Below are 20,414 nucleotides of genomic sequence, written 5' to 3' on the forward strand. Positions count from 1 at the left end.
AATTAGCATGAGATGAACTTCAAGTATTTCTGCCACAACTACCCAGGCATCCCAAGGAAGTTATTTCAATTCTTCTATGCATCAGCTTCTTTAACCGTAAACTAGTGATAGTTTTTACCTCACAGAGAGGTTATGAGGCAATTAACTGATCATAAAGCACGCCAAGATCGTCAAATGAAAGGTGCTATGCAAGTGCAGGGTATTAATCTCACACTCCAGGTACAAATCATTCTCTTATCCCACCTTTTACCTAGTGTTGGCAGCTTTACAACCATTAAAACTCTCTACTACACACACTGGCTCGATTCCCTGCAGCAGACATCTTAGACACAGTGCACTTTTGTGGTTCAGCTACCTACACTTTCCTATATAAAACAAGGCATTTGGTTCAAGGCATCTGCAGCTTCAGGTAGACTGCCCAAACACCCAGCCTGCAAGCTGGACACAGACTGTGTTTTTGGCTGCAGTACTACAAGATCCATGAAACTTCTGTCAGCTGCATGTAATGTGTGGTGCTAGATACCATCTAATGAGCATAAAAGCTGTGAAGTAGAAGCAGCAAAAGGACCACCGGCCACCCTTGCAAATTTAACTCTTAATTGCATATTTTTCAAAACCTGCATTGGTTCTATTACCAGTTTAAATGCTTACACTTCATGCATCATAATGTTATTTAAATAATATATTAGATGGAGACTTCCTTCTAAATTAATAACACAATTTTAATTTTTGAACAGACAGTAACATAGTAACATAAACACTGGAAAATTTACACTCAGGATCACTGGTGATACAGATCCAGCAGAGGTAGCATAAAGGACAGTGCAGCAAAGAGATAGTGCTTTTATCAGCCTGGTCTGCAGGTCAGAAGATCAAGCAGAAAAAAGGTTTCCAAGCAGGAAGTGCAGGGGAAAAAGAGCAGCAGTGCAAGCAAGGGCAGTTCTGTTCTATGTTAACAGGACAAGCTGGGGGAAGGAAAGAAAAAGATCAAGGCAAGAGACAAGAGAACTATAAATCAAATGTAACCCTAATGCCATAATCTGGAAAGGGACTGGGAGAGACTTTATAAAAGGGAGACTTCCTAAAAAAGAGGTGACAGTAAAAATTGATTTGTCATAGAGTGATATTCCATACAAAAAGATGGAATAAGACACCAAATGCTTCAGAAAGCTAAAGAAAATACAGCATTTGCAAGGTTCCAGATAGGACAGAAGAGCAGTTTCGGAGTCTGCACGTGTGGATGACATGATGACAACAAAGCCATTTCAAAGATAGCCTGGGACGCAATGAAGGAAATGCAAAACAAACCATAATGATGATCAAAGTTACACAGCACTGGCTAAATCCACTTTAGTCCTGCATTCACTATAGCTTCAAGTTATGATTTACTAGCATAAACAAAGTCTTTTTTTTTTCCTTCCACAGCTCAGAAGTGCTTTGGAGTTCCCCAAGCCTGAAAGCTACGTCCCTTTCCACTATTTTCTTCCAAGTCTCTTTTGAGTAATTTTCCCTTCTCACAGAGCCAACAGCAATAGCATTTTATAGATGTTCAGTGTGCTAGACACCTCTCTTCTACACAGAGACAGAAAAAAGCACACATATACCTTTACACGAGTTCTGACAAGAGAAAAGCATTTTGGGAAGAAAAATATCAACAGGACTTCTAAACAGTTAATACTTTTTAAATTAAAATTTTAAATTAAAAAACTACTGATGTAACTGATGTTTAAAAACACCTGATCAAGTATGTTCTTCGTGTCATGCGATATTAATTCTGTACCTACATTAAAAAAAAGCGGGGGGCCAGAGTGGTCTTAAGTTGTAAGAGTTTGAATGCATATATATGAAAAAAACATATTTAGCATTAGTAAATAAATTTTATGAAACTTGTAGTTATTCATCCATGTCTACAATTCTTTTATCACTTTTAGCCACAACTTGATAAAAACTGAGTTTTGGCCACACAAATTCTCTCCTTACAGAAGCAATCAGCATCTCTGTATTCCTCTCATGTGCTTCCAGTGGGCATGTACCTTCCTTTTTTACCTTATTTGCAACAGAAGATTCCTGCTCAGCCAAGCCGGCCTTCTGCCTCCCCTGCCTGACTCCCAACATTTCAGAATTGCCTGCTCCTGTGCCCTTAGGAAGTGATGTTTAAAATGTGACCAGCAGCGATGGACCCCAGCATTTGCAAAAACATTTTCCCAGGGGACTTTACTCACTAATTCCCTGAGCAGCCTGGAGTCTGCTCTCCTCATGTCCAGAGCTGGGGTCTTGCTGGCACTTTTCTTCCCGTCAACAGAGATTTTAAACTTTATCACTTTGTTGTCAATGTGGCCAAGACAGCCACCAATTTTGACTTTGCTCATGAGATCCACTCTGCTCACAAGCAACAAATCAAGGAGGGAACCTCTCCCTGCCAGCTCCCATAGGACCTTTTCCAAAGCTGTCATCCAGGTTTTTTTAGGAATCCTCTGGTGCAGGTTGTACCAGCTGTGTGATGCTCCCAGTTAATTTCTGGCAAGTTAAAGCCCTCCATAAGGACAAGGGTAGTTGACTTGGAAGTGTCTCTTAGTTCCTCAAAGAATAAATTCATCAGCATCATTGTCCTGGCTGGGAGGTCTACAGCAGACTCCTACAATGCATTATTTGTCTGCCCCTTGATTCTCCCACAGAGACTCTCAATTGTGCCATTGCCAACTGCGAGCTCCATACATTTGAACATTTCTATTACATACAATGACAACCCATAGCCTCTTCTGCCCTGCCTGTCCCTCCTGAAGAGCCTGTAAGCATGCAACAGGGCACTCCAGACACAGGACTCATCCCACCAGGTTTCACTCATACCAGTAATGTCACATCTCTGGGACTGGGACAAAGCCTGAAGCTCCTCTTGTTTGTTCCTCACGTAGAAACATTTTGAGTGTGGTAGATTGTATCCAATACCTGGTAAAGCAGATTGGGGGATTCACTAGTACGCCCTTCCTCAAGTTTTGGCACACGGTCCCATCACTCATCACTGGTGAGCCTTGTTTGTTCCTTTCTCCCTTCCAAGCTAGTTTAAAGCTCTAACAATGAGCCCCATTAGCTCCTGTCCTAGAGCTCTTTTTCCCCTTTGAGACAGATGAATCCTGTCAGGTGTTAGACTGGGTGTTGAGTATACCATCCTGCAGTCAAAAATCACAACGTTTCTCCACTGACACCAACACCAGAGCCATAACTTGACCTGATGGACCTCCTTATTCCTATTAATATTATTCCTTGTTACCAGAAGGCTCAAGGAAATCACTACCCACACTGCTGATCCTTCCACCAATCTCCCCAGGGCCCTGAAGTCTCTTTTGATTGCCCTCAGACACCTGTTATTTCATCACCACCAGCTTGAACAACCAAAGTGGACAGTAATCAGAGGGCTTTACTAAACTGGAGAGTTCTTCAGTAATGTCCCTTACCTGAGCCCCTGGGAGACAGCAGACTTCCCTGGGAGTGGGGTCCACTCTGCATATTGGGCCCTTTGTATCCCTTAGAAAGGAGTCTCCTATTGCAACTACCCCACTTCTCCAGTTAACAGAGGAGGTCGTGATACAGAGTAGAGGCGGCATTGCTTTAGGAGGCCCCACTATCCCAGAAAGACCTTCACCCACCTCATCAGCTGTCTGGCTTTCTAGTTCCAGAGCCTCACACCTTTGCAGAAGGTGCCAGTCCTACTTGTCAAATTCCAAGGAGGCACCTTCCTCCTGCTATGTGCAGTGACCTGCTTCCAGCCTTCTTTGTGAACAGACCCTTGACTAACAGTCCTTTGACTAATTAATTATCCTGCAGGGCTCTGAATCCACCTGCTTCTCCTCTGCAATGGACATTTAAGACTCTCCAGCGTCTGAGACCGTGGTGTCTCTGAAAAGAACCGGTCAATCTCCTGCTCCTTGGCTGAAATACCATGTACCCTATCCACTTCCTCCCGTAGCTCCTTCACCTGGCGACACAGCTCTTAAACCACAGCACACCTTCTACAAAAGAACTGTTGGCTCCAGCCTCAGGGAGCGGTATCAGGCACTTCTGGGAACCTGTGACCTGGAGAGCTGCAGTAACAGTAACTATAACTGTTAGTGGTAATCTTCAAAAACACAGAGATAGGCCTTTACCTGAGCCAAAGATCTCCAATACGTTACAAGGAAATAAAACCAAAAAAGTCTACTTGAGCTGAAGGCCCAGAACATTAGCAACGCCTTTCCTAAAAATGGCCTATCCAAAAATGTGCTCTTAGAAGTGACAATGACTATTTTTATCCAAATTTACAATAAACAAAAAAATTTATCAATGTATTTCCATATTTAAAACACACATATTTGGCTGAAAGCCTTACAAGTATGTTGGAAGCAACTTAATGAGTTAATGGGGAATGGAAGAGCACATTAATATTATGCTTTAACACTTGAAAATAAAAATTGACCACTAACATTTGCTTCCTTCTGCCATTACCTTTTTAACCTTAAGAAGAGCACCACATTTGAGACCTGATCCAGACAGAAATAAACCCATTGATGAGAGATAACTGAAAGTCCCTTAAACACACAGGCTAGGTCCAGATAAGCCCAGGCAGTGACCATCTGCCCCCATTTATATGGCACTTCCCAGTTCACATCTGTACAAGCAAGGGCTCGGCTACAGGTCTGGCTGGAGCGCAGCTGGGTGAAGCAGAGCAGGACCAGGAACACACCAGCTGGGCACCAGGAGGAGTGACGGGACCTCAGCCCACCAAGGCAGTCCAGCATCTCCTGTGGACACACATTTAGAGGCTCACTTAAGCTTTGAAAGCAAGTAAAAGCATAGTGACACAAGGATGAGAACTTCTGAAGCAAGGAAAAGTGAAATAGGCAGGAAGGTTACAGAGTGCATGAGCATGGCCTGAAAATACAGACCTACTGCCATTTCAACTAAGATTGTAGCACTTCCTTGAATGCAAAAAAGTCAGCGGTAAAAGTTATTAAAAAATTTAGCTTAATCATTAAACGTTATTTGTTCTGAAAGAGAAAATGTGAACTAATGAAACAGTTACTTGCACATATTTAATGAATTTTAATATTAACACTACAGTTATAATATATCAAGAAAAAAACAGATTTTCCAATAATAAATATATATGTAACTTCAACTTTTGTATGCAATTTGAAAACAGAAAAAAGAAAAAACACCACAATAAGACACTTAAAATTGGGGAGGATTTGCCCTATTTCCCCCAAATTTGCCCTATTTCCTACTAAAATTACCTGTTCTTATTTTATAAAGTAGCAGATCTTAAAAGACATTTGGGCATTACTCCATGTTTACCATGTTCACATCAACTACTTTCCTTTATGTTAAAAAGGAAAAACCAGCAACATCTACAACTGAGTAAAATGACAAACAATTAAAAGTAAAATATTATTTCTTCTTTATACTATTCTGACAAACTTAAACTACATCAGTTGAGATGTTTTCATGCAAATGTTGGGTTTCCATTTCATAACTGTACATATTTCCAATTAAATCAAACCACCTTCACATCGGCCCCTGCACAAATGAAGACTTCCACATACAGGAGGGTGTATGGAAAATATTACTTAACTAGTTGACCAAATTACAGTAGTTGAAATGCATCAGTTTCAGTAATTTAAAAGTCTCTTTCAAATTCAGGATAAATAGGATATCAAAATCATAGGGACAGAGCTAAAAGTCATCTGATAGCCGTTTCCTCCCATTACGCACTGTTTGCAGCAAACATCTGGCTAACGTATCCCTCACAACCTCCCCAGACTTCCACCCAACCTGCCCTACTGTACCACTACTCTTAAGGGGTTTCTCCTCATGACTCACCCTAATACAAGTTGAACCTTCTGCTTCTTCTTGCAACCACCCTGGATGCAGGAAAAAATATCGGATAAACCCATTTTTCTTTAGAGAGATTTCATCAAATGTCCCTTCAGCCTCTCTACACTGAAGAAAGCAAAAGCACACAACAGAATCAATCCCAATTAAGAACTCCTGTCACCATTACTGTAAAACACTAGCTGTTACACAGCTGTAATACTAAAAAGGGGGGGAAGGCAGGGGAGAGGGCATTTTCAGCAGCAGGTAACTCGGCAAGAAAAGCAGTGTCGTTCGAGGCTCAATAATATGCTCAAGTATCCACGACCAAACCAATACCCAGACACCACCAAACAAGCAGCTCTCCTACCTCTGCCAATCAGCAAAGCCTCAAAGAGATAACCTACACAACTTCTATATGGTGATGGCTTTATTTCATAGCTGCAGAACTGTATCAAAACTTTATCAATAGAAACAATAAAAACAGATCCTTCCCCTATTCAAGTTATTAAGATGGATCAGATTTTATTAATTGGTTAGCAAGTATGAGCAGGATCAGAGGCTGGACCAAAGTGCTCCTTCTTTCATGTTAAAATGCCACTGAAATGCAAGAAGAGAAAGCAAAGGGAAATCTTAAGGAGCGTGTCTGCATTGTGCAAAGGGCTGCGCTGGGAACCCAAGGCTGGACCAGAAGTGCATTGCAGAGCTGTGCACCAGGCCTACAGTCGTGCATACCTCCTTGTGACACCAGGTCCTAAGGGACACAGCTGCACCAAACCAACACACACGTGGCCTTACTGACATCTACCCTGATCCCTCCATCCAAGATGACAGCACTCATTCCCTGTAAACTCCTCTGTCTACTGCCAGCAAGCCTGAGTTATTACCACGAAATGATGCGTCCCACATCTCCTGAAAGTCATCTACTGCTCTTTCAGATTACAAGTCTTGTTTAAACAGGTGCCTTTGTTCCGTGGTTGACACATTGAACTAGCATCTCTCCCATACCAGTTTCCCATTTGAGTACTGTCTTGATTTTTGCAATTCCTCTTTGTATTGTGTCAGATTAAAATCAAAATCACAGTGATGACAAGGAACATTGATGTTGTAAACAGACACCTCTCTAAATAAAGTTGTGATCAAAGCATCGAGTAGCCCAATAAAACCCGGGTGGCTCTAGCTTATCATATGCCATATTCATTATTTAAAGTGTCCCATTTAATAGATTTCCAGGTGTCAACAAAAGGTTTGTGCCAGTTCTTTCGTTTTTGGCTCTGTTTATATATCTGGTGCCTTTTGATTAGAAGGTCTAATATTAAAAAATAGAAAAGTTTAAAAATACCTATTTTAAAATCAGGCATTTCACCACAGTTGGCAAAACCACAGAAACCAGTGTGTCTTTGTATTATTCACCATCTACATAAAGCATAGCTAATTACAGAGGAATACCAAATGACTCATGTCTACCATAGTTTTCTGTGGGCCAATATGTTTATCCAAAAAAGTCCAAAAAATTTAAAAATTTAATGTCAACTTCACGAGATTTAATCTGGAAGTTTCATGTAAAAACACAGTCAAAATTTTTACCTACTTATGGAAGTCATAACCTTTAAAATTACTATAAGCTCTGACAGCAAGCAGATAAAGAGGAAAAAAAAGCTGATTAGACATTTATTCTTCATTTAACTTTGTGCTTTATGTGTTCGAACACATCAATTAATTTTTCACTTGAAACATCCTTACAAGAAAAATGCCTTGGAAGATTTGGTCAAGTATCATACAATGGAGCACTGTGAATAGCAGGAACCTTTTGCAAATGTCATTTTAAAATAAGTAAAACCAAGAGCTCAAATTTCTACATTTGAGGATAGAGGGGTATTTTGTTTTTAATTCTACATCATTGCATCAAAGTAGAATTTTACAAGGCACTTCCTCATCCCTCACCCTGTCATTCATCATTTCAAGTAGTGTCTTGCTTCCACTCCAAGCGCATGTTATTTTCTGACCCACTATTTCAAATTCTTTTCAAACAAAAGAGACAAAATTTTTGTATGGAAGTAAGGTTTAGAGGTCTAATCTTTCTAAAATGCTATGGTATTTCACCTTCCAAACCCCCACTTGCCTTTCAGCTATAACTGAAATTTCAGTTTCCAAATTAACCAGGTACAGATGCCAACAATATTCCACTGAAAGCCATTAAGAACTGGACACCTAAACTCCTGTACTGTTTCTAAAATGTTTGAGCAAGTATGTGTTTGTATAATGTTCAGGACACCCAGAGCCAGCTGACGCCTCTGGGCATGAGCACAGTAAAGCATAAATCAGGTCACGCTTCCTAGTTTGAGAGCTACACAGCTTTCAGGGTGGAAGCACTAACCTCATTCCAATTTACATCTAAACATTTCTTACTCCCACTCCTTATTCCATCTCCTCAGCATTCCTCATATCTTCAACACTTAGTGCCTATTGGAAACCATCACTGCCTCCAAGTCCAGTAAACTGACCAATCCCAAACCCATCCTCAACTGTCCTTTCCTCTAGTCTTCCACCAGTAATGCAACACCAAATGAATCTGACAGTGAAATGATCTAAAAAGAAAGCACATGGCAGAATGAAACTAAATATAAAAAATACATACATACATATATATGTATATATGTGTGTATATGTATTTATATATATATGCTTGCAGGCAGACATTTCATTAACATTTTTTAGTTTTGCAATTTTTTCTATTTCTGAGGAGAATCATAATATTTGGTCTAGTTCCTGAACAGTTGGTGTTGCACTCTTATCTCTCTTACACATGATGGGAGGTACGGAACTAGACAGCAACATACCAAGTCTAGAAAACCATTCTAGGTAGAACTGAAAAAAAAAAATATCCTGCCCCTGTATCTTTGGTTACTCCTGGTAGGACTGAGGACAATGTTTCTCAGCTACAAGAACCACTAGGCTCAGGGGACGAAGACCTTCAGAATTTCCTGAGTATACAAAGACCTCCATTTTTACAAGTGCCTGCTGTTCCACGGTGTGAGAAAGTCTTTCAGGCTCAGTGTGTATCAGGAGTGGCACCCAGTGTCCAAACTGCATCCTTACAACAGCGTCTCCAGTTCTCTCCTCAGTCTCTCCTTGTTCCTTTCTCCCAGGCTGCAGTTACAGAAAATCAGCAGTTCTCTGCTTAAACTGTACATATACTCTAAGCTAAGTAGTGTACACACACTTTTTGCCAAACTGTTTAAATCAACTGTGCACACATGAATGAAATTTTTAACTATTCAATGTGGACAAGAACTATTAAGTCCCGTAAAATCTTTCAATTAAGCCACAGAGATACAGATTTAAACTCTGAATGAAATCAACATTTGTGTAGACTATGGTCTTTTAACTATACTCAACAACTGACTTCACAGTCCCAGGCTGATTTATTCTCGATCATTGGCACTGCTTTAATAGTCCACACCAGTCTTCCTAAACACATTTTGTTAGAACAGAAGTAAAAATCACTAAAAGAATTAGAAAAAAACCCCAAAACAACAAAGCCCCAACAAACAATTTTCCTGTTTTGCAGCTATGCAGGATTTTATAGACCATCTACCGTGCTTGGCAAAAACAACTCAGTAAAAATGAGACTAACAAATCTAGAAAATAAAATTGTTTTGTTCTTCCCAAAACTGATCAGAGGGATAACACTTAATTTTAAACAAGATTCAACACCGAGAGTAAGTTATAAAGAAAGCTTCTCCCAAATTGCTGCAAAAGCTACAATTTCTAGCTTTTTTTTTTCTTTCATTATCACAGAGTAGCAGAAAACAGATCAAGATAAAACACTTTATTATTATAACAATTATCCTAAAGCATTAAACAGCTATTATTCTATCAGTAGGTAAGAGCACAGTATGGAACAGTGGAGCAATGCAAATTGGTAAAAATTAAAAGAAAAAAAAGTAGGAAAAGAAAAAAAAACCTATTTCCATCTACAGTCAAATTGCAAACACCCCTTTAAATAGTTTTGCCAAACTTCACCTGGTCAGTTTTCCTTTTTCACTAATATCAAAACCTAACCCCCACCATAACATCTCTCCCCTCAAACAGTGAAGCCCAGCACTCTTTGCCTCACGTGTGCAAGCTGCAAGAACATTACATGCACCTCTTCAGGAGTCAAATGCCTTGCAGCTAAGTGAAATTCTGAGTTGATTAAAACCTGAAAGATTAGATCTCAGCTCTACTGCAAATATCTCTAAAGAAGCTTTTGTTTCTCAACCAAAGACACAAAACTGGCACAATTTAACAGTTTATCGAGAACTTCAAAATCATGATGTTCACAGTCTGCAGTTCCTCCCTGACCCCTCCGATTTCTCTGCTGCATAAAAGAGCACTACAAAATCTGCAATAAAGCCCACATGGATCAGGTTTTTACATATAAATACATATACACACACAGATACTGAACAGCGTGTTCAAATCCTTGAATTACTTCCCTGGTAAGATTTATTTTGTTTCAACGAGACTTCTACTTGCAAAAACACGCACACATTGCACAGCAAATACATCTCTTGTTAGGTGCCTAATATGGCCAGGGAAACCATTTTGATTATTCTGTGCCCGCTTATGCATTGTCCTACAAAACAATAAGATAGAACAGCAAGAAACTAGCAATTAAGGGAGTCTAAATGCACATCGGGAATCACTAAAATCCACGCTAGCCAAGTCAGGAACAATATGACTGATGAATAGCCCATATTATATTAGGATTGTTAGCAAGTGTTAGAAAATTATCCTTAGCAGATGTCCCTTATGACCTATATATATCACACAAAGAATATGCCTGTCTCGTTTTCTAAAAAAGTTTTAAGAAATCTTTCCATTTTTATTTCTGAGTAGAACTCCACATGTCTGCATGCTGGCTATAAATATGTAGAGAGGATTTATCACACTAGCTTACAAAAACATGTAAGTATTTTACTGTAAACAACCTATTTTCACATATATTTTTCTACTGCATGAATTTACACTGTACTGAGGCATGTAACCCAATAAATGAAATCAAACTGTGTATTCAGCACAGTGAAACAAAAGGCAAGATACGTACTACTACTGCAACTTATCAACCCACGCACCACAAACCAAAACAGAGTGAATTTCTTCAGTCAGATGGGTGAGAGCCGTATCTGCAATAAAAACATTTTGTGGATGCAGTCAATAAGGAATTATATAAATTTAAGTTACTGTACACTATTACATGTGCAACTATGCACACCCTGCTCATCTTTACTAGAGCTTTAAAGTAGTTTTTACTTTCTTAGATTTTGCTGATATTAAGATTCTATACAGTGGATTACCTTCAAACTACAGAGATAAGCAAGATATGCTCAGTTTGAGCTTTCTCAGTTTCTCCATATATTTTTGACTGCACCACTGGATTTCACAATATGTATTAATCATAAACAACTAATGCTAAAATAAAGATACAAACATAAACTTTACTAAGATTTTTCTATTTTCTATCAAAGACTAGTATTTTTAAAACATCTTAAAGTTCTATAATTTTTTATGAAAAAAATTCTTATATCTCTAACTCCACTGCTGCATTGGGTTTCCTGCCAGCAGAATGGATTTTGAGCCTGTTCCTCAACTACTTAATTCCAAATTCAGTCCTGAACCTTGGGCCAGCTTCTTGTCTCTGCCTTTCCATCAAAAAAATAAATGTGAACACTATGAACAAAAGAGGTGCAACTTAGCTTTCATGTGTACTGTATCTTGAGTATGGAACATTTTCTTAGAGAATAATGCTACATAATTTTTCCACATTATGCAGTTGATACGTCCATAGAATATTATTGAACAAGAAATAAGAATGAAAATGATTTTTCATCATTTACTACTACTACTATTTATTTCAATCAGTTTCTATTACCTCTCACACAGATGTATTGATTTGAACTGCTTTGCAATAGAACTACAGGCATTTCCTTAATTTTAGCTTTCAGAAAAAAAAATAGGGGATCTGCTCATTTTGCTGTGCTTGCCTTCAGCTCCCTCAAGTTTATTACAGCTTTCTTTGGGAAAGGAAATGGCTAAATACTTGCATTAGCAAAAAAGGAAAGGAGGGGGAATGGAAAGAGGTAATAAGAAGGTGTTGAAAGAACTCTCTCTTCCTCTTGGTCCAGTCCCACTGGGAAAAGAACAGATGAGCACAGAGTCCAAGTGTACGGCCAAGGCTGAGGGGAACCACAAGGTCCACAAATAATTGGTCCCTTAAGAAAGGACATGCTGCAGACCCAAGCAAGACATGCAAAAAGCACAGAGAGTGAGATCCAGGCAGTCCTACTGAAACAGCCATTCCTGTACCACATTGTCCAAGATCAAGGAATAATCATCAAGGATGAAGAAGCTGAAAGTTTTTAGCAGAACTGACAATGTTTTCACTACAACTGACAGTGTCTTCACTACACTGGGCTTCCTTCTGGATGAAGCTTTAGTTCCTCCAAACAGAGAGGCAGACACAACAGCTAATATTAAGTATGTGTGTGTGTATATATATATACACATACACACACATGCACTTTCATTATTTAATTGGTTATCTGCTTCTGTGCTCTTCTATGTCTTTAGTCAGTGCTGAGCTGATTACATTAGCACCAAAAAAATTAAATTCAGAATATCTCATTTGTAATATTTTACCAAAACTGAAGGTAAAAGAAACTGGGCTTTCATATTGCTAACCATATAAAAATTAATGAGTTTCTGCAAGTCTTACAAAATTATATTAAATATCCATATAACAAATTAAATTATTGTATATCATGATTATAAATAAAAAATACAGCTAAGATAGAACACAAGCTACAAAGTAAAAACTGGCTTCAAGATGAAATCTTCCATATAACGAAATGTTTAAATAGTTGAGTTGGATACAATCTCCCAGCTCATTTTAATGCTGCTGAAAATCAGTTATATACATCTGACTACCTATCTCTTAAAACAGATGCTTTTCTAACTTCATTTTCAGGTTAAGTAAGCGAATATTCTTAAACACAATTTTAAGTAAAGTACAGCATGGAAGTTTATTAAGTATGATAATAATATCCCTGCAATTGCGAATTATGGAGAAAAAAAAATCAAGCAACCGACAACAGATTTTAGGCTAGGTTTATCTGTCTAAAATTGCTCAAGGAAAAATGCCATTAAATATGTTTTCTTTAAAAAACAAAAAGCTAAGAGCTAGTAGAACATTTTGCATTTTAAATCAAATTACACTAACTTATTTTGCAGCAAAATTTCAATGGAAACTGATTTAAATAAAACTTTAATATGCATGGTACTTTAAAGAGCAAAATAATTTCTCTATTTTGATATAAAATTAGATGTTGAACAAAAGGATTAACCTACCACTTTAGAGTATTGCCCCTACAGTAAAAATCAACTTGAAAATCCAAAAATGCAGTAAACAAAGCATTTCAGGCAGTTTGTGCAATACTGTCAGAAGAGGAATAGCTGATGTGCAATTTTTAAGTCTGCACAGTACAGTAGTGCAAATCCCTTTAGATAAACCAAGGAGCTCCATCACAATTGCTGTCTCCTCTTTCTTAGTTAGCGTGGTAGAATTGGGAAGCAAAGAAGCAATCCCGCAGAACAAGCAAGCTCCATCCTGCTTTTAGGATACACACATGGAAGTCTGGATCAAATTCTCCACATCTACACTGAGCCTTAGAGCACACAGCACATTTAGGCCGATTTAAGAACCGAAAAAACACCGAGTCAGGATGGTCAATGCACTTTCTAACATATTTTCTGAATTCGTTTGTGTAACAGATTACAGACACCGTGCCCGAGAAGGCACCGTGCGCCCTGCGCTGCCGCACGCCCCGGGACACCCGGCCGGGAGGGCGGCGCGGGCTGGGCCGAGCGCTGGCCACGGGCGCCCTCTGCCGGCGGCTCCCGGCCACGGGGAGACGCACGGACATGGGGGGGACACACGGACACGGGGGGGGACACACGAGGGGCCATGGCGGGGGCACCCGGACAATTCACTTGCCTCGGGCACAAGCAGTAGAAGCAGCGTTTCTTAGCACTTGTGATTACAAAAGCATCCTCCGGCATACACTGCCGCCTCTGATAGAGACAAGCACACTTCAGCCCGCGCCCTGTGAAGTGGCCTTTAACTGGGATTCCTTCTTTCTTACTTATTGAAGATAAAAACCTCCAGTCGTTACAGGTAAGTCTGCACAGTATGAAAACTTAGGCAAAACATTTAACAGGCTGCATGCCTGCTACTCCACTTAACCATCACAATTACACAAACCATGTGAATATTAGCTTCCTTCCAGGAAACAAATCAAGGAATTGCACTAGGGACAAGTAAAGTACAAAATAATTCAGGTATGATTAGCAGTTTCATTAAAGAACCTTGAAGATGTCATACATCTTATTAAATGACAATTAATTTTGTCCATCATTATATTGCAATATCAGTTCTGGCAAACCATAAAAAAATATTGAAGATCAGATGACATTATTTTGAGTGCTTAACAACTGACCATCCACCCTTTGTCATAATCCTCTGAATTCCTTATACAAATTAAACCTTATTGAGCCTATGGACTATTTCACATATTCATTATACCAAATGATAAAGAAAGAAACAAAAGCAAACAAACAAGCATAAAATTCTATATCCTTTTTTACACAGAGAACGAAGTGTAACTTCATAAATGCATGGACAAACCTGACAGGCTTTCACCAGCACTCAGTAATTGAAAAGTCAACATTTACACAGTATGGCTTTCTTCCTAAATTACAACAGGCCTTACAAAAAACACAGATGAGGAATTTACATAAATGACTACAACTGGAACCAGAACCAAGGCTGTGATTAGGGAGCTTTTGGGTTATCTGTTCCTGCCCTTAGTGAAATAAAACTCAAATATCATCATGTAACCTGATTTCTTCATTTCATAAACATTCAATTTTCTTAAAGTAAACAACAAAAGACATGAGCTACAACTGTTATATCTAAAGAGAATAAACCTATACAAACAAAAGAAAGAAGAAGAAAAAAACAGCTAGTATCTGTCTATTCAGAACATAGTTGCAGTCATTGCATGTTCAAGGTCTGTCACACAATACAAGAGAAATACAAGATGATAAATACATTGATAAAACCTTTCATTTAAAATGGGAATAAAACAAGAAAAACTGACTAAATCTAACCTGGACAGAAGCCTTTACAGAAAACAGATGAACCAACACTGCTGGGAGGGCAGTGATTTAATGATACCAGGACTTCTCCAGCAATGGTAACAAAAGAAATCAACCCTCACAGAGTCCATTTGGACCCTATTGCAACAAGGCTTATGAAAGGTCTAGAAAATATGTCTTAAGAGAACAGCTGATGGAGCTGTGTTTGTTCAGTCTTGAGTAGAGGAGGCTCGGGAGGGACCTCACTGCTCTCTACAACCATCTGAAAGGAGGGTGTAATGAGGTGGAGGCCAGTCTATTCTGCTTTGCCTGCAGTGGGGACCAGAGGAAATGGCCTTAAAGTGAGACAGGGAAGATGCAGATTAGGTATTAGAATTTCTTTTTCCAGTGTTGGGGTAGTCAGGCATTGGAATAGGTTGCCCAGGGAGGTGGCAGATTCACCAGCCCTGGAACTATTTAAGGGGTATCTGGATCTGGTCCTGGGTGATGTGGTTCAGGGGTTACAGTGATAGTACTGGGCAACAGTTGAACGTGGTAATCTTCTCGTTTTCTTCCAGCCTTGATGATCCTGTGGTTCTACCTGAAGCCCTCTGCTTCTGCAAGGACCACACGTCACACGTGAGTGAACGGGCAGCACTGCAGGTAAGGCTCAGCAGCTCAAATTGCTGCTGCCCCTGGCCAAGTAAAACCCTGAATAAGCACTTTTTATGAGCTATGACAACTCTGTCCACATGAAACTGCACCCATCTGAAGCTGAAAAAATGGTGGGTTTGTGGAAATGTCATACTATGTTATTTCTAGTTGTTACTGAATGATTACACAACTAAATACAACCAAAAGCACAGAAAACCAGAGGTAATTGAATATTTAATCATCTAGCTAATTCTAACCTGAAAACAGAAATTAATCTTCCTAAGTAACAAAGCCAAAAATCATGTTGGGGGATAGGGGGAGAAGGCATCAGCTTTCCTTCTGGAGCATTTCAGAGGGAGTCTAATAAAAGAAGAAAAGGTTACAACCATATAGAACTTATTTTGATATATAATTATATAACTGTCTCAAAGTTCCAATTGGCATATTTACCACAGGACCTGGTTTATCATCTTAGCTCTGTAACTAAGTTACTAAAATACATCAGACTGAAATAAATCTGTTTCAAAGCAATGTCTCACAACATCTATAATGAGTGACAAGAGGTATGCTTCATTTTTGACTGTTGTATTTCCAAGAAGGGAATATAAATTTCCTTTAAATTGGGAGAAAAGCTACTCAGTGAAAAGGACTGAAGATAAAGTCAATAAAGTGCAAAGGATTGAACTTAACATGTTGCTTAGAAATATATAGACATGAAAAGTACCTTTATTTATCAGGAAGAACATAGAGAAAATAAGGTTTTCAGTAAACCTTAACTGAAAGACAGCAAAACTATGCTCAGACAAAGGCTCGGAAGTGCCCTAAAGTGAAAGCACTTCTCATAAAACTACCCTCAGTAAGACAAGCTGGAATACTACAACTTTTCACTGAAGTACCTAAGCCAAAAATCCTTACAGCAGAAATCTGATTTTCCCTAAACTAGAGTTGAATCTGTGGGGTGGAGGATGTGGGGAAGGGGAGACAGGGGGCACAGGAATAGGGGTTGTATGTGTAAATCACTGAAGGCATCCTTATGAAGTTTAAGATCAGTGCTTTGAAAAATAAAGCCAATGCCTATGAGGATTTAAGTGCACCAGCAATAAGGAAACACAATTATGTGAAAAGCAAATGCCAAACCAAAAGCCCAAAGTGCAGCCCTAAAATACTGAACATTCACATTGAAGCATCTTTTGCTGAGGACTCAACAACAATTCTGCAATTTTCCTCTATTAGCTCACACATCATCAACTAAACTTCACCTACAGATTTCTAACAGAGGGCTGGGTTGAACCCTCTCACTCCCACTAAAAATCTCATGCTGTAGCAGACCAGTCTAAGTGTTTAAGACTTCCCTGACAGGAAATCTTACCAAAAAAATTGCACTTTGTAAAAAGAATCATAGGAAGACAACACTTCAGGGGAAACTTTCTATGATGCAAAACACCTGCAGATTCATACATGGTGGACAGTCTGCCCACATTTGAAATAAGAATTACCTGAAAAAACCTCTCTCTGTTTTCTGTAGTTTCAGAAATAGTCCAATTCAAACTGCATTAAAAATGTTCTTGCAGTAAAAGTTCAGATATGGGGTTTTTTTAAAAAATAATTTTTGAAGTAATTCTGTAACAGCAAATAGTCAAAATTTGATATTATCTCAAGCATTAGAAGCAAGAGACAAAATGGCACCATAACAAATGCATAACTAAGCATATTTAAAGGAATGGTTGCTGTAAGCAAGTTTAAATACATCTTTATCAAACTGATTCTTAAATGTGATGCATACCTATTTCAAGTTCAATTTAAGGATATTTTCTTAGCACCCTCAAAAATGTGTTTTGTATTAGGTTTGCACAGCTTAAAAGAGGAAAACATTCACATAAATGTGTCTTGCCAATTACCCAACAGTTTATTTGCTCAAATATCACCCTCCTGTACAAAAGCTCAAATTCTCTTAGCAACAGTCACCTCAAGACCACTAAGGCCTACACTAAGGCAGCAGATGATGCAACATCATCCTGACAAAAGAGCACAACATTAAGTATTATTCTGTGTGACAGCAGCACTGAAGTGCCAAGGCCTTTGTATTTCCCCCCCATATCTGTGGGCCTGAATTTGTGCAAATATATAAAGCCAGGTAGAGTATTGAAGTAACACACAAGTCGTAGGGGGAAGGAGGTGTCTTGTTTTCTTTGGTTTTTAGCATCCTCAGTTTTAGTATTCTGGCACATAAGATTTCAAGTAGATTTCTCTACTTGAATTATCTGCATCTAGAAGAAAAAGAATCTTTTGAAAATCTGGCAGGACGCTTGCATAGGGAAACACAGCTCCAGGAAAAACAAACGGGGCATTTATAAAACATTGTTTTTCACACTGGCAAGACAGAAGACAACTCCGATGAGTCTAAAAAGATACCAATGGCTCAAGCAAGCAACCCCAACAGCCATTCTGTTTAGGTTTTCATCTTCCCTAGGCTCTACTACATAGGTTAAAGAGCCCAAGAGGCCCCTAGTAAAGGGAATGCAGAATGAACACGAGCACTTTGCATTTTCTAAGTGATTCAGTCATTTTAACTGCATTTCACTGAGAAGAATACAGAGGCAACATCTCTGCGATCCATGTAGTACAGGCTAGGGAAGATGGAAACCCATAGGAAATTCTCCTGAATTAGCTTACAGGGTTTAGCACAGGCAAGCTCCCCAGCCTGGCTGCAGATTCCCCACCACTGCCAGAGGCAGCATCAGCCTCACTGCCACAGGCTCACTCCCCTCTCTGGCCAGTTTGCTCTGCTTTCTGTGCCACAGCATGGGAACAGAAAGCTGAAAAGTTAAAGGGTCCAGGTGAGGGAAACTTTGCCTTTGGACCTTACTTAATGTTAGGATTATTGCCTACTTGCTAAAAAAGGAAAGACTTGCACCAAAAATCACTTTCCTGGAAGGAAGTTTCTCCCACAGAGAGTTGAACCCTGCATACCAGATCACAGGCTTACAGCTCAGCATGGGAGCCATCCTATAGTGAGCTGAATCCATCTCTGACACTGAGAAATTCGTTTCAATACTTGCTCTCCTATCAGCTACATGGAAATAATTCAGCCATTTTCTACAGAAAAAAATGAAGCATGGGGTCCAATTAAGAATTTTGATTACTTCAATCCTTTGAAGAGTTCCAGAAGAGAAGGAGCCTAGAAAGAGCTAAAATATTTCTTAGGCTTTAGTAAAATATAGTTCTGACTCAAGCACCATGTATTGTAGGACAATTAAGATTCCATTTTGTTTTTGCACTCTTATTTTCTTTGACCTAACTGTATAATCCCACAAAGGAGACAATTAACAGCAACGAAACCTTACCAAGCTGCAAAGAATTCTTAAAATTATCTCTGCTATAAAAGCAGAGTCCAAGATTCTTTCAAGATAAAATATTAATTTAATAATACCTAATCTCATTATAAGCAAGAAAAAGCAGTTTATATGTACAGATTAAGTGATCTTGCTCAAACTGAGTTATCAAAACAGAAGCAACTGCAACTACTTTGACTATATTGCTTCTTTAGTTACTCTTGAAGTTAAACTGACTCTTTACGCCCCAATAAAGTTTCTCTAATATTATCCTTAAATACACACACGCATACGTATAATATCAAGATTAGAACTGTAAGCCTTTTAAGTTTGCTTTATAAATTTGATGTCATTCTGTGCCAAGCCAATCATACTAACTTACAGTGTCACTAACATCACTAGGACCAGCAAAAAACAGAGACAGACAGAAACCACCCATACTACATTCTAGCTCACTTAGAAAGCAAAATGATCATCCAGACTTCAAGTTAGCCAAAGCCTCTCAAAACTCAAAAAGCTCTGCTCTCCAGATTTCCAATGAGTACTTAATGCATTAATTAAATCCACAGAGAGGCAATCTATGTGCCAAGCTACATCCAGATGTGTATGTATGCACACACGTACACACAGCCATTTCCATAAAAAGCTTTAAAGTGATTATGAATTACAGACAGGAAACTAATGTAACTTCCTGTGTGGAGTCTCATCCTAAAATAAATGTCCATATCATACAGTATTCATCCCCTATAACTTCCCTTATACAGACAAGCCTTAACTTGGATATTCAGGACAGCACTCCAATTAACCCATTGACACCTCAAGCCAGAGTAAAAAATCTGAGTACATACAAGCTTCTGCTCACTGTGAGGGAAAAAAGGCCTTTATAGCCCATAGAGATCTTATTTTTAGTCAAAGTTTTACAAAATTGTAACTATTACCTTCATCAAAGTCTGCATCATCCTCTGTATGTTGAGGGAAAGGGAAGCAATTTGTGATTTCCAGTCTGTCATCCACCACAAGACCCAGCAGCACGCCTTGGACTACTTCATTCCCCTGTCCTTCTTCTTGGTAATGTTTAATGATCTTTAACACAACCTAGAACATAAAACAATAAAATCATAACATGCAATGCATTATTTTTGTCCTCAAACCTATGTATCTGGAATTTTAAATTTGTTGCATGGTTTAGAGCTGCAAACCAAGTGAGCTTAAGCACCAGCAATTTTAATACAGGTTGAAGAGCAGACAGCCATCCTAGTATTACAGGGAAAAAACAAGACTATTAAATAAACCATCAAAATGCAGTTCTAAACCAATTTTCTGAAATACCATTCTAAAATGAAATATTGATCCTTTTTACTTTAGCTTGTTGCTTTAACTGTGAGCTTTTAAAAGTATCTTGCA

At 38.8% G+C, this 20,414-nt stretch overlaps 1 protein-coding gene across 1 annotated transcript in view; it reads right to left on the minus strand.

The window, feature by feature from the left end:
- EIF3H (eukaryotic translation initiation factor 3 subunit H) overlaps positions 1–20,414 on the minus strand; it is an 85,288-nt gene that overhangs the window by 46,332 nt on the left and 18,542 nt on the right. The window contains exon 2 of the mRNA XM_031056736.1: positions 19,949–20,105. Within this exon, the coding sequence (XP_030912596.1) occupies positions 19,949–20,105 (157 nt within the window). The remainder of the gene's footprint in view (positions 1–19,948; positions 20,106–20,414) is intronic.

Source organism: Geospiza fortis, unplaced genomic scaffold (genome assembly GCF_000277835.1).
Source record: "Geospiza fortis unplaced genomic scaffold, GeoFor_1.0 scaffold111, whole genome shotgun sequence".
Lineage (NCBI taxonomy): Eukaryota > Metazoa > Chordata > Aves > Passeriformes > Thraupidae > Geospiza > Geospiza fortis.